Here is a 15851-nt window from a genome sequence, read left to right as displayed (position 1 = left end):
TTGTGGCCTTCTTAGTGTGATGTTATTGCTGGTGACTGTACCATAATTGCAGTTTTGTATTCTGTTTCAATTAGAACAAACACACATAGAAATTGCACAACATAGATGAGAACACAGACAATACTCTCATACTTGATTTATTTCTGTGAAGGTGAAAGTGGTAGTTTGTATGCAATGGACAAGAATATACAAATAAGACATTTGTATTGAATATGAATACTATCACAAGTAATGAAAGTGTCAACAGTAAGTTTTTTTTTGTCAAAAGTTACCAGTGTGAAATTGTTAATGATGTATTTCTAAACATAATGCAACAACAACAAACAAACTTGAATACAGTTAAAATACTACTATGATAATAACAATATGACCTAAAATGCAAATCAAAATGTTTATGAATGGGAAAGCAGCCATGTGTTAACAATAAACAAAACTGTTATACTAGCTAACTTAGCCAGTCTATACAAGATATTGCACCCAGTTCTCACCAGTAATAAGCCTACAGCATAGCAACTGACCACTTAAATGGACAATGGCAATCATCTACAATACAGCTGACCCACTTTTTTCAAATCATCATCTCTAACCTCTCAAGTACCTACTTGTACATAAATCTAACTTACCAGGTAAATAGAGAACGGAAGGCATAGCAGGAACAGCCACACGTACAGGTGCACAGTGTTGCAAAACAAATTCTGGTGCGGATCGTAAAACCAGCCGCCTGTCAGAGATGCCCAAACACCCTGACGCAGAATTTCCAAAGTCTGGGACCCCATCTCACACTTCTATGTCCACATTCCCGCGTTAATTCACAGTCCACCCACACGACACTCTTCTAGACGCACTTAATATCATTATTTCACATCAGCTAATGTCTAAATGCAAATTATTCGTCTTTCCTGCCATTTTGGATGACACAATGCAAACAAATATCGTCCCTATTGACATGGAGCGAACATTTATTCCAGAGCTCCTTATGATAATATGGCGCGTCTGAGTCAAATTAACATAACGTAACACATAGCAAAAAGAGGACTTAATTGAATAGTAAACAAAAAAGTAAAGGGGATTCGCCAAATACACTATAAACTGCTGGGAGGAGCGAAACAACACTTCTCAATCTGAGTGACAGTACATTTTGTGTATTGCCATATTTACTTAAGACTAATTAGGCACGTACCACGAACCGGTACATTTACGGTTTATATTTATGGAATATTTAACCAAGCAAGTGGCAACACCATTATTTTGTTGGCCGTCAGCTGTGTGGTGACAGGCAGTGGTGCCGCTAATTTGTATTTTGTTTGAACTATATTAAAATTATTTACATATTTTAAAAGTGTGCTGTATTTAATTTAGTGATATATAGTGTGAAACTAAATTATTTTCAAAATGGGAGATTTAGAGAAACTTTTAAAACAAGCAGCAATGCAAGTTGGGGCTGGTGGAAGTGCAGGTTTTGTGGAAGTTTGTATAATGCATCCATTGGATCTTGTTAAGACGAGGTTACAACTACAGGCAACAACTACTGCGATTAAGAGCTCTGATCCTCACTACTACAGAGGAGTGTTCGACTGTTTAAAGAAGATGTACAAATATGAGGGAGTGACTTCCTTCTGGAAAGGTATCCTGCCCCCCATCCTGGCTGAAACTCCTAAGCGTGCAACAAAATTTGTGACGTTTGAACAAACCAAAAGGTTTTTCATGTTTGGTTCCAGCACACCTACACCTTTAGTGAGACTTGTTTTTATTTTCATTAGTTGTAATGTAATTTAATTTGATATTAGTATTTTTTATTACCTATTTAGAATCAATATAAATCTTACTTGTTTTTTTTCACACATTCCTATTTGTAACAAAAGTTATTTAAATTTTTATTATACAGGCCGACATAATTATTTATATTATTTTGTTTTATGCTTTCATTTTGGAGTCATCCGTGTATATGTTGTAAAATAATTGCTCTTACAGTTAGTACTTTTACTGTAGTTGATAGGTAGAGAGCAAGTTTGCAGACAACTTTAAAACAATTGCATGTTTTTTTAATAACACCAAGACAAATAGGGGCGTCCATTAATCGCGTCATACGTTTTTGGCTTATTTTAGACCCCCCCTCCCCCATGGTGATCTTTGGTGATATTTTCAGGACCCCCTCCCCCCCTGGCCAATATGACGTGTAATTTTTTGGCAACTTAAGTAGACTTTTTCCAACCCACGAATCAACCAAATCTTGGCGCGAAATTCAAATTTTCTATGAGAATTAAACCTTCGCCCCCTCATTTTTAAGGTTCCGTGCCTCAAAAAGGAAACCACTGAACCGAAACTACTGAACCGATTAACTTGTTTGGCACACATAATATGTAAACTTGTGACCCAAAGACGGGCATGTAATTTAAATAAAATAAAAAAAACAACTATATACACTTTTGGGGGGTAAAAGTGAAAATTAGAAATCAAAGTTTTTTGAAATAGTTTTTTAGCGTGTTACATATCAAATGAAAGAGCGTTAATTGGGCCATTTTTTTTTCAAAGTTGTCCACCCCACTTTTTTTTTATTTGGAATAATTTATGTGCTTTACACTCAGAATCGCGAGCTCTTTCAATCCTAATAGGAGTAAAAAAGTGTCCCAAGGTTTTTCCCTATTCCGTTACCAGTTTTTCATACATTTTGTATGGCGGCAACGGAATGGAAGGTCTAAAAAAAATATGGAAATCTTGGGACATTTTTTTCTCCTATCACGATCAAAAGACCTCGCGATTCTGAATATAAATCGCGTAAAATATACCCATGTTACAAAAAAGTGGGGTGGACAACTTTGAAAAAAAAAATGGCCCTTATACGTATTAAAAAATATAATTATGTTTTTAATAATTTTCAGTCAAGTAATTTAAGAAAACAGACAATAATGACCATTAAATTGGACTTAAAAGAAAAAAAACTCAAATTACGAATTTCACTCACTGGGGCTGCAAGGACAAGTTACCAAATCTTTTGAAAGTGTTGACTGTTGAGTGCGTTTGAATATTACATGTACATTCATTTTTGTTTCGTGTTTTTAGGGTTCCGTAGTCAACTAGGAACCCTTATAGTTTCGCCATGTCTGTCTGTCTGTCTGTCTGTCCGTCTGTCCGTCCGTCCGTCCGTCCGTCCGTCCGCGGATAATCTCAGTGACCGTTAGCACTAGAAAGCTGAAATTTGGTACCAATATGTATATCAATCACGCCAACAAAGTGGTAAAATAAAAAGTGGAAAAAAATGTTTTGTAAGGGTAAACCCCCTACACGTAAAGTGGGGACTGATTTTTTTTTTCATTCCAACCCCAACTTGTGATATATTGTTGGATAGGTATTTAAAAATGAATAAGGGTTTACTAAAATCGTTTTTTGTTAATATTAATATTTTCGGAAATAATCGCTCCTAAAGGAAAAAAAAAGTGTCCCCCCCCCCTCTAACTTTTGAACCATATGTTTAAAAAATATGAAAAAATCACAAAAGTAGAACTTTAAGTAGTTTTTGAGAAAAATACGGAAAACTACGGAACCCTACACTGAGCGTGGCCCGACACGCTCTTGGCCGGTTTTTTATAAATTGTTCAAAATATTATTATTTTCTTTACAATAATGACTTAGCGCCTCCAGAAGGCGCTTAAGCTCTTCTTGTGATGTAAGGAACCCTTACAACACGAGTCCAACTCACACTTGGCCGGTTTTTAAGTGTTATGGCTCGTCTATGATTCCGCCAACGTCAAGGTTTGAAGACAGTTGGCCGGTGAGCTCTACATTTGTCAAATTTGCCGCCTTTTTTCAGTGCCATGATTAGGTTGACCGTCTATAACCGACTGTCCGTGTACACGTCATGAGGGCAAACTAAAAAATCTTTGAGAAGTAAAAATAACACACTGCACACAGCTCTTCCTTGATGGTCTCATCGGAAGATCAGCGCTGGAAGTCACCAGCAACACGCTGAGATGAGGCCATTTCGTGGCACTTCATTCCGTTCTGTTTGTGTTGTAATGTGTAATTAATCTTGACTGTGTTCACGAATAAATTATATTCTATTCTATTCTGTTCTCTTTGCACTGCACAACGCAAGTTCTGACTGTAAAAGTTGATATAAAAATAGCTCAGAAATATGATTTTTTCTTTACGTTAGTGTAACAAAAAAATACACGTGATATGTTCCTAAGCCCCCCACCCCCCATGGTGATATTTGGTGATTTTTTCATGACCCCCTCCCCCCCCTATGCAGTATGACGCGATTAATGGACGCCCCCATAGGTACTTGTTTACCTCTTCTATTTTGGTGTTAAGTATGTACAGATAAGAGTGATAAAGAATCACTGAGATAAAGTTAGGTATCTACTTAAATACTAAATGGAAAAAAAGTTTACTATAAATATGTATCTCTGTAAACGAATGTTCTACAGCTACACTGTGGTGTTACTATGACTATTTCATATGCTTTTAATAATCAATACTTAAGTCATTTTATAAGCTTATTATTAGTGTCATAGATAAAGAAGTATTTATTAACTTTTCATAAATGTATTTATTTTCAGACATTTGCTCTAGCTGGCCTTAGCGCTGGCGTCACAGAAGGCATATTAGTAAACCCATTCGAAGTGGTTAAGGTCACGCTACAATCAAACAAGTCCCTCGCCGCACAAGTACCGAGCACTTGGACCGTAACGAGGCAAATAGTCCGGGAAAATGGACTCGGTTTCAAGGGTCTTAACAAAGGCATAACGGCAACGATTATGAGAAATGGCGTATTCAATATGGTTTATTTCGGATTCTACCACAGCGTCAAAGGTTACGTCCCTGAATACGAAGTGAGTATTTAAATTTATACGAAGTGTTCTAAGCTAAATTGCGCTTGGCTGCTATAGTTCAAGGTTTATTTTCGCCTGGTGCTAAATCGTTCTTTGGCCGTTATGCATTAGTTCAATAATTTTATGACTTATGAGGCGTTCACTCTACGACTGTTATCTGTTGTTGACCAAATAATACTTACTTGTAGGCACTACTAAATAGATGAACGCAGAATTACATAATGTATATATTCTATTGGTTTATATTGTATACATGTTGTTAATTTTTAATTCACATTTTTACATATTTTTAAATTAAAGGAAAAATGGAAAAATTCACACCTTCGGCAGGACTCGAACCTGTGACCTCTGGCCTTGCCGGGGCCATCGCGCTTCCAACTGCGCCACGGAGGCCTGCTGGATGTGTGCGAATTTATCCACAGGCACAGTTGGAAGCGCGATGGCCCCGGCAAGGCCAGAGGTCGCAGGTTCGAGTCCTGCCGGAGGTGTGAATTTTTCCATTTTTCCTTTAATTTAAAAATATGTAATATCGCTCGCAGACGTTTCTGCATGATTAAAAACACATTTTTTGCAGGATCCCGTTCTAGAATTTGGTCGCAAGATTGCCATCGGTTTCACATCTGGCGTGCTCGGGTCTTGCGTGAACATTCCCTTCGACGTGGCGAAGAGTCGCATTCAGGGTCCGCAGCCGGTGCCAGGAGTGGTCAAGTACAGGTCTACTACAGGGGCGATTGTTATGGTGTATCGAGAGGAAGGGTAAGTTTTATGGACTACCTATATTTATTATATTACACAGGGTGTTTATTTATAAAACTTTTACTGTAGAACAAACTAAATTGCAGGCAATGCAGCATCAGATCAGCTAAATGTTATCATAATATTGCATTCTCATCTCATCCAATTCGTACACGAGCTCAATAGTAAATCAGGGAATATGCCGATTTCAGTTTCCAAGATTTGACCCACAACTAACTAACAAACAAACATACACATTACAGTTAACGTTTCATCTGCTAAGAAAAGTGAGGTAATGTCATTCATTACCAACGTCTATAAAAATATTCTTATAAGAATTTTCCAATGACACTAAAGAGCGCCTTTAGTTTGTTATAATAAATTAATAAAATTTAGTTTAAAACTAACTTGTAACTCTCATACTAGCAGTTCATGGTTCTTAATATTTTGGACATAATTGCTACGAAGTGACATAGTATCTAACCCTAAGTAATCCTAGTTTTCAAACACTCGGTTGGTTAAACTTTTATCATTCTACATATTTACAATATATATCTGATAACCCTGATGAACACTTTGATAATACTTTGCTGGTGTTTATTTAGGTTCTGCGCTGATTAAAGCGTATAGGTAACGTATATCATATCTGTGTGTCATCAAGAACTTTTTGCTTTTGACAGAATCGGAGTGATTTTCATTGACACTTTCTTATCTGACTGACAGTTTCTTACCTAATCTTTTATTTTAATCGTCATTGAATAAAATATTCTTTCACTTGTTTTTGGAACTATGCCAAAGTTTTTGTTTCTGGGTTTATTGCGGATATTTTCAATGGACCGAATGGACCGATCCGAATATATCTTAGTGTTTTCAATACCTAAAGATTCATCTTAAGACGAAAGAGGACTGTCCGACATCGGTTAAAATAACGTAGTCCTCAACTCCCAGAATAATAAATTATTGGGAATATTTTTATACCAATTTATTTTTTCAAATTTTAATGTCATAATATCATTATTTATTATTTATTTAATTCAGACACCAAATTTAGACACCAAATGGTCCAAAAATGTGTTTGTTAAGTCGCTTATTATGTATGTTAGTAACAATCGAAAAAGTAATATTTAATAATTAATAATTAAAAGTGACTTCGTCCTCTGACTCATTGTCCATAACAGCGGACAATCTAGCTTATTTGCTATCATGTTTAGAATGCATTATGTAGATGAAGATTACGTTTTTAGGGTTCCGTAGTCACTAGGAACCCTTATAGTTTCGCCATGTCTGTCTGTCCGTCCGTCCGTCCGTCCGTCCGTCCGTCCGTCCGTCCGTCCGTCCGTCCGTCCGTCCGTCCGTCCGTCCGCGGATAATCTCAGTAACCGTTAGCACTAGAAAGCTGAAATTTGGTACTAATATGTATATCAATCACGCCGACAAAGTGCAAAAATAAAAAATGGAAAAAAATGTTTTATTAGGGTACCCCCCCCCTACATGTAAAGTGGGGGCTGATTTTTTTTTTTCATTCCAACCCCAACGCGTGATATATTGTTGGATAGATATTTAAAAATGAATAAGGGTTTACTAAGAACGTTTTTTGATAATATTAATATTTTCGGAAATAATCGCTCCTAAAGGAAAAAAAAGTGCGTCCCCCCCCCTCTAACTTTTGAACCCTATGGTTAAAAAATATGAAAAAAATCACAAAAGTAGAACTTTATAAAAACTTTCTAGGAAAATTGTTTTGAACTTCATAGGTTCAGTAGTTTTTGAGAAAAATACGGAAAACTACGGAACCCTACACTGAGCGTGGCCCGACACGCTCTTGGCCGGTTTTATTAACTTTTTATGCAGACATGATCATTGGCTATCCTGTTAATGTTGGCATTGTTTTGGAATGACGATCATAAATAAATGTAAGTTGGCTGTAATTTAAGGAAGGGTTCCTTTTTAATTGCAATTCGTAAAAATTTAACTCAACTCGCAACGAAAATGTTTTAAGACCACATCTATTGTCCTGAGTTATGAGAAAGCGTATTGCACGGCAACATGTGGTTTCTCGAATTACAAATGCAGTGTCGTAATATACATAAACCACGTAAAGTTCATCGGATCCAGTGCAATGCCCGAAGTTGCACCGTGCACATGTTCTTGGACTGCATCCAAGCGGCCCGCTATTTACGCAAAGTTGTAACAAAGATGTACTAATTATGAGGCATACTCGCAGACTGAAGTAAACACCAATGTATAAATATATCATTTTGGTGAATCATTTGAGAAATATTTTGTTTTGATAATTTCTTTATTTCAAAATGAATATAATATAATATGCTCTACACAATGGTCACAATGCCACGGACTTAAAATTATAATTATAAAATTTACCATTTGCAGCTAAAGTAATAATTTGGGTACTTTTATTTTTAAATATCTATTTATTGTCTACAACTTTCTTTGTTTCTTTGTAAACCTTAAAACTGCATTATAGGTATGTAAACTAAAATATGCATTATAGGTATGTAATGTTTGAGTAACTTTTTTGCATTTTGCAGTGTAAAACATTATGATTGTTGGTTACTTATTGAATACAACTATTTAATATGGCGTCTAATTGCCCAATTAGTGTTGTGATAAATAGCTTTCAATTTAAATATAGCTCAACTAAGCAGTGAACGGAGACAGTTCATTTAATTTTATAGCGCTAGCTAAATACTCGTAGTATTCGTTATTTATATTAATTGATTGAACACTTTCAACAGATGTCTGATTCATTCATTAATGATTTTGTGGTTTATCACGTAAACGAAAAATAACGGTAAAAATATTTACAGGTATTTTGTCATATAGTTTCTATTAGAGACATTAGAGTGTATTTTTATAGCGAAAAATGGTAGGTTAGGTAAGGTACTTATAAATTTGTTTGCCTACCGTTAAATACCTACTCTAACAAAATGAATTCCCTTGTCACAGCTGGTCACATTTGCTAGACACCCCCTCCCTAGTGTGACGTCACATATTTTGCACATGTAGAAATTATTGAATGAGAACAGCAGTTAGAAAGAAATCAATCAGTGTACTTAAATTATTTTTTCCCCTCACTAGCTCGGAAACACGTATTTTGTCCTTTAATACCAGCGGGTAAAAGCTCATTTTATCCACTAGTGGGTAAAGTAATTTAACCTTGAATAAAGTCAAATTAACTGCTTTAAAATTGATAAAAGTAGGTGAATCTAGTAATAAAGATGATTTACCACCTGTGGAACTGCTGGAAGCAGTGATAAACGCATTTTTTGCATTTTAGTTTCCTCGCTATAATGAGGGGAAAAGTTTTGTGTTACACTCGGGTGCAAATGTATTTTACTTCTCGTGTGTTAAAAAACTCGCAAGTTCAGGATTTTATTCTCGAACCACTCGCTTTGCTCGTGGTTCAACTATAGAATCCTTGCACTTGCTCGTTTTTCAATTCCACACTCGGCGTTAAAATGCAACTTTGCCCCCTTGTATAACAAATAACTATTACCACACCACCATGTAAAGGCTCTCTGGATACTTCAAAAATGAATGATAAAGTTGCATTTATCCACAAGAGTGTTTGCACTCTAATTTCAGAGAAATTTTAACTTGATGTACACAGCTGGCTGGTAGAATAATCGTTTAAATGATGAGTTTGACTCTTAAAATAATCAAAGTAAATTGTTTGCTGTTTTGCAGTTAATATTTTCCACGTGTTGGTGTGTGTGACAAATGTATTTAACCTACGTGCCTTGAAACCCCCGCAACGCTTCAGATTCCAGTAGTTCCACATTCTGAATCTATATATTTGTTTATGTATGTGTTTGTTTATGAGGTTTTCATAAAGTAACAGTTTATAGTTCGTGTTTTAACCCTTAGATTAAGATAGATTTTGTAATGTGACGTCTCGAAATTTAGGGCCCCCTCCCACCCCCTTGTCACACATTGTCATACTTCGTCGACCCCCTCCCTCCCCCTTAAAATGTGACTTAATTTATGGATGAGCCCTAATTAGTAATACCATAATTTATTTAATAATCCAAGCATGGGTATTTGGACACGGACAGTTACCCCCTTCCCTTATTCATAAACGTTTACCTACTAAAGTTAACAAGCCGATAAAGTTCGTTTGTCCTTTTCCGACGTATTGGTGTGATAGAAAGGGACAAACGAACTTTATTGGCTTGATAACTTTAGTGAACGTTTATGAATAAGGGGGTTAGTATTGAAACAGAGTAAATAATGTCAATTATTCCATTGGTTAATTATGTAGGAACATGTGGTGCAACAATTTGTTGCACCACATATTCCTACATAACCTTTAAAAATAACGATCCCTAAAACTTCAAGAGAACTAAAATTTTCCAGCCAGAATGTGTTGTAACATAGAAAACTTATTTTCGTTATTTAACGGTTGCCGGTTGGTTCAATACTAAAAGTGGCACATATGGTTTTCACATATTGAATGACGTCTGGTCGTATGGCCTGGTATGGTCATTGAGGTTTTATGTAAAATATAAATATTATAATTTGTATTTCACTTTTAATGTGGTGTCGATGTGAGTGTTCTAATTACACTTTTGTACTCATGAACTTTTGTTACAGATTCAGAGCCTTATACAAAGGACTAGTGCCCAAGGTGATGCGTCTAGGACCTGGTGGCGCTATCATGCTTGTCGTTTACGACTATGTATATCACTATTTGGACAATAGGTTTAACTAATAAGCAATTTATATGACGTGATGTATAGTATACTTGAACACTTTATTTTATGGAGAACGCATATTTGTATATATATTATTTTATAAGTACGTTTTAAAATTGATAATTAATAAATATAATTGTTAAATAAAACAGTGAACCCTAAGGTTTGTAACACTATTTACAATAAAATCTACTAGCACTAACGTGCCTATGTCACATATTTTTTTAGTTTTTTTTTTCAACTAGTGTCGAGAAGGTCGCAGGAGTCCGCTGGATGCGGGCGGCGCAGGACAGGTCATTGTGGCAGTCTTTGGGGGAGGCCTATGTCCAGCAGTGGACGTCTTTCGGCTGATATGATGATGATGATGATGATGAGTGTCGAGAATGGTATGCAATGCACTATCAGCTCAATCAACTTGAATCAACTCCTTAAACACCCAAGCCACGCGGCAAAGCGGGTGACAGGGATGTTAGTAGGTAAATGTATTCTCCCCCTCTCTGCTTAGCAGAGGGATCTAGGAGTGACTCCCACATAACACCCCCCAATGGATGGAATCTCCCGAACGGGGAAGGGAATGAGATGCATGTAGATGAAATGCATTTATTCCTGCTTAGAGAAAAAAATGTGCTTTATACCAAATCTAATTTAGTTTCTAACTGTCCGTCCGTAGTGGTAACAACTGAAAAATATGATTTCCAGTAGTTCGCGTGAGCCCACTATACATAATATATGTATATGTCTCAGTGGAATATCAGATGATAATGACCCGGTTGTTTATTAAATAACAATATCTTTCCTTTTCTCGCATTTTCTATCAGTCTTAGTAACAAGTCATAAATAATAAATCCAGGAAGCTATATTATTTTTTGTGTAAATTAATACATGTTATAAGAAATGATTTTAAGCAAATCAATTTTATTTATTCATGCAGGTTAAGTTCTGTAATGAAATAAATCGGTAAGTAATATTTTACCGGTTTAAGGACAACATTGTCTAGACATACAATACGTTCAAAATGTCAACATAAAATTTACATTTAATTTGCATTTAATAACATTTCTTTGATAAATGATATTTAAAAAAACCTGTGTTATATTTATTTTCATTTTAAATTCATGATTTTGTTTCAAATCATTTATTTGATCAATGGTATAGTGTAAAATTTTTGCATGTCACGTTTTGTGAATGTGGTATTCAAATAGTATTAGGTTTCTGAACGCTGGCTACGTTAGGTGTGATGCAAATTTGGTAATGTCAATTATATATCTTCTTTCAGTTTTAGCGCTTATTTCTTTTGATTTAAGGTATATTTTACTATGGGGTATTATTAGGTTCTAAAGACATTATATCGGTCATGGGGAAGTAGACAGAATTATCATCCATTGTTGTTTTGTTTCCTAACAACAGATAGAACTGTGGCAAAATAACTAATACTTTAGTTTTGCACTTTATTTCAATAGTTGTTTTTCAGTGAAACTACAAATAATAGCAATGGGTATCGATATTCATGTATTGTAACTTCATTCTTGGACCATATTGAAGCAAGCTCAATCCACATCAGCATTACGAAAAAGTAAGATTTATTGTAGTAAATGTTTACGAAGCCTTTCTTTTTGCTGTAAACTACTACTTTTCAGAACGAAGTAACGTATTGATGTGATGCCACAAAAATTCTAAATAGTTTTTATTCTGTTTCCATTGCCATAATGCAGTCAACTTTCAGATATGGAGCAAATGCAAACTTCTACCAGCCAAGTGCTCCCCCACATTGTACAAGTTTACGAGCCTACTATAACAGACACCAAGATACAGAGCCGGCAGATCATCCTGTCTCACCCGCCACTCACTTCACAGAGCAATGTTTATCAACCTATGTCTGAACCTCTGCATATGCATTCACAACATATAGCGCATGAGATTAGTCAGATACAGACGTCTCAGAACTTAGTGATGTCATGTCAGCAGACTCATTTGCAAAGCCTGCCATTGCAAGGTAAGCAGTTTATTTTGTACACATTTTTAGTTGGTTGGTTACATTCATTGATTTTCAAAAGCAGATTGTGATTAAAGTTAATGTGAATAGTATTTTAAGTCAGTACAAGATTGGTATGATGGGTAGGAATAGTATCAAATCTAATTTATTTTCAGTTCATAGTTGTAATCCTTGTTTCCTTGAACAATTATAGGTATCTTAATTAGTTCTTTTGTTATTGAGGCAACTACATTTTAAATGTTTGCAAACTTATCCATTTAGTGTAACCCATTTTAATTATAAAATGTATTTTCACCATTACAGGACAAATGTCTTCTCAAGTCCTGCAACCATCGGCCCCCTTGCAATTAACATCGCACATGATCCTGCCACAAGCGGCTATGTTTAAGCAGCACATGCTAGTTAACAGCGTACAGCACCAGTATTATAGCTACGAGACGTATCAGAAGGAGGAGTTGTTCCAGAAGGATTGCGAGGCTAAAGTGGAGCCGGGCTTGACGGCCATCGGTGATAAACAGATAGAGTAAGTTTGTTGAATCTTTTTAGGGTTCCGTAGTCAACTAGGAACCCTTATAGTTTCGCCATGTCTGTCCGTCCGTCCGTCCGTCCGTCCGTCCGTCCGTCCGTCCGCGGATAATCTCAGTAACCGTAAGCACTAGAAAGCTGAAATTTGGTACCAATATGTATATCAATCACGCCAACAAAGTGCAAAAATAAAAAATGGAAAAAAATGTTTTATTAGGGTACCCCCCCTACATGTAAAGTGGGGGCGGATATTTTTTTTCATTCCAACCCCAACGTGTGATATATTGTTGGATAGGTATTTAAAAATGAAGAAGGGTTTACTAAGATCACTTTTTGATAATATTAATATTTTCGGAAATAATCGCTTCTAAAGGAAAAAAAAGTGCGTCCCCCCCCTCTAACTTTTGAACCCTATGTTCAAAAAATATGAAAAAAATCACAATAGTAGATCTTTATAAAAACTTTCTAGGAAAATTATTTTGAACTTGATAGGTTCAGTAGTTTTTGAGAAAAATACGGAAAACTACGGAACCCTACACTGAGCGTGGCCCGACACGCTCTTGGCCGGTTTTTTTGTATTTGACGTATTTCTGCTTCTATGTTTATGGAGATATAATAGTGGAAATCGTACAAGCACAGTAAGAGCGGTTTCACACTATGTCCAATCTGAACCCACAAAAGTATGGTCCGTAGTAGCGATAGAACTATACGATTAAGAACAATATGAAGATACGATTTCTTTCTGTGATGCTTTGCATCTAATGTGTAAATTGCCATAGAAATAGGTGTATGGCTAGTAAAATCAAATAGGTAAATAAATTATTTATATTTTATTACTATGGTGTCTTTGTGATCCTACCTCTTCAATCTGCATTATCTTTATTGCATTATTATGGCTTTTTGCAAAGATGAGTCACTGTAGACATAAGCACCAGGTTTTCTATGAAAGTGTCTGATTGTATCTGCTTTTCCAACCTGGATGTACATTGTCCGTGGTTTCAATCCGCGACGACCAAAGTCCAAAGTCGCACGCTCTAACCTGTTACTTTATAGAGATATATGCGACCGCCTAAGAACGCGCATACACTACACCACACATATGGCGCCACAAAAAATGCCTTGCTGCCATCGATTATTTTGTAGATTGGCGTTAAGTGTCACTTTCGATTCGAGCCATAAATCTATGTCGAAAGTGAAAGCTACAAGACATTTTTTTGTGGCGCCATCTATGTGTAGTGTAGCGCATACGCGTTCTTAAGGCGGTCGCATTTTAATGTATAGGATGGTATGATCTTCTTATATTTAATCTATTAGAGATGGGCCGAATATTCGGTAAATATTCGGTATTCGGCATATTCGGCAAGTTTTTCAATATTCGTATTCGGCCGAATAATTCGGTTGCATTGCCGAATATTTACCGAATATACTAAGTATCTAACTAAGGAACATCTTACGTATTCCATTGGATAATAAGCTCCTATTTTAGTGGCTTTCTAGGGAACTACTAAAAAGAGATAATTGCCTATGTGTCAAAATATAAAAACAAAGTTGAAGAAACCGTAGTTTAAAAGTTAAGAGTTCAGAGTTGTTTTAACTAAGTTTTAGTGAAATCCACTAAATCGTAGGAACATTATACGTTGTGTAGTTCTAGTAACATAAGTAACCATTATAAATGATTTAATAGTTTTACTTTTAACATCCGCTTCATAAATATGGCGTAACCGAATATTCAGCCGAACATTCGGTTCGGTAAGAGCTAAACCGAATGTTCGGCCGAATATTCGTATTCGGAAAAGTCCATATTCGGCCCATCTCTATAATCTATGCTTATATCTGACATTAACCTTCCAGGTGCAAGCCAGAGGAAGTGGAAATAACGCACCATTCCATAGACATTCATATTGAAAACATAACGAACAAACGGTCCAGAAGCGTAGTCCCTAACCCCAACCAATGGGCCTGCAACATCAGGAAACTGAAGCACCAACGAGGAGAAGCCTACATCAGTCGCCGGGGCAAATATGTCCCAGAACGGAGGGTCCAAAACACCAAAGATTGCCTAAAAACCTGCAAATATAAATGCAATGAGAGAATAGACGACACAGATAGAGAACACATCTTCAAAGCATTCTATTCCTTAAACGCTAATGAGAAAAAACATTTCTTACTTAACACCACAGAAAGAAACTATGTCAAACATAATAAGTTAGACGCTGATCGAAAAAGAAGGTACTCTTTTAAATATTTCTTCCTAGTTAGAGCAGTTAGATATACAGTATGTAAGAATTTCTATTTAGGAACATTAGCAATATCTCAAAAGCCGGTCTACAATGTGCATTTAACAAAATCTGAGATGAATATTCCGAAGCCAGACGGTAGAGGTCTAAATCAAGCAAGCGCTCATGCTATGCCGCAAGAAATAAAAGATAAGGTAAGAAACCATATATTATCTTTTAACACATTAGATGGGAAACAAATAAAGCAGTTTTCTAGAAAAAAACAGTATCTAGATCCTAACTTAAGTATAAAACAGATGTATACAATGTATTTTACTGAGTGCAGTAAAGAGAACGCTATGGCTGTGAAGGAGTCAATGTATAGGAAGATATTTAAACAGGAGTTTAATTTGCATTTTAAAAAGACGAAGGATGGTCAGCTGTGCTGTCGATGTAAGGGCCCAGTGAAGAAGAAGTCACCATAGTTATAGGATCTGGATCGAGTTACTAAAGTATAGCTTGGCAAAAAAGAATAAAAAATAATAGGGGCGGTGGCCGTCTATAATTGTTTGCATCTGGCAACACTGGCAACTATTGAGTCACTTTTGTATGAGAAAAGTAAGACTTGCTATGATAATACCATGAGTCCGTTTTCACATTATCTGATCCGATATCGGATGTCGGAAGGATTTCAATGGAAAAAATCTAAGATGGCGCCTGTGGGATATCGGATCGAATAATGTGAAAACGCACTGAGAGTTTCCTAAATTTCTTGGTGAGTGACTCTCAAATCTTTTCTACTGCACCAATCTACAACTATTTTCCGAAATGGTGA

At 36.0% G+C, this 15851-nt stretch overlaps 3 protein-coding genes across 3 annotated transcripts in view; 2 read left to right on the top strand and 1 right to left on the bottom strand.

Annotated features, from left to right (window-relative positions):
• Positions 1-1100, bottom strand: part of LOC125235296 (protein pecanex) — a 57247-nt gene extending 56147 nt beyond the window's left edge. Inside the window, 1 exon segment of the mRNA XM_048141808.1 lies at positions 624-1100. Coding sequence (XP_047997765.1) covers positions 624-776 — 153 coding nt within the window. The 5' untranslated portion in view covers positions 777-1100.
• A 157-nt stretch (positions 1101-1257) lies between these two features.
• On the top strand, positions 1258-10501 carry LOC125235320 (mitochondrial 2-oxodicarboxylate carrier). Its single transcript, XM_048141858.1, has 4 exons — positions 1258-1734; positions 4560-4832; positions 5407-5588; positions 10182-10501. The coding sequence occupies exons 1-4, from the start codon at positions 1393-1395 to the stop codon at positions 10297-10299; spliced, it is 915 nt and encodes a 304-aa protein (XP_047997815.1). The 5' UTR covers positions 1258-1392; the 3' UTR covers positions 10300-10501.
• A 1156-nt stretch (positions 10502-11657) lies between these two features.
• On the top strand, positions 11658-15653 carry LOC125235319. Its single transcript, XM_048141857.1, has 4 exons — positions 11658-11855; positions 12006-12275; positions 12579-12798; positions 14652-15653. The coding sequence occupies exons 2-4, from the start codon at positions 12008-12010 to the stop codon at positions 15499-15501; spliced, it is 1338 nt and encodes a 445-aa protein (XP_047997814.1). The 5' UTR covers positions 11658-11855; positions 12006-12007; the 3' UTR covers positions 15502-15653.
• The last annotated feature ends 198 nt before the right edge of the window (positions 15654-15851 follow it).

Source organism: Leguminivora glycinivorella, chromosome 17 (genome assembly GCF_023078275.1).
Source record: "Leguminivora glycinivorella isolate SPB_JAAS2020 chromosome 17, LegGlyc_1.1, whole genome shotgun sequence".
NCBI classification, from domain to species: Eukaryota; Metazoa; Arthropoda; class Insecta; order Lepidoptera; family Tortricidae; genus Leguminivora; species Leguminivora glycinivorella.
The sequence above is the reverse complement of the archived record's forward strand: the minus strand, read 5'-3'. Positions and strand labels throughout refer to the sequence as shown.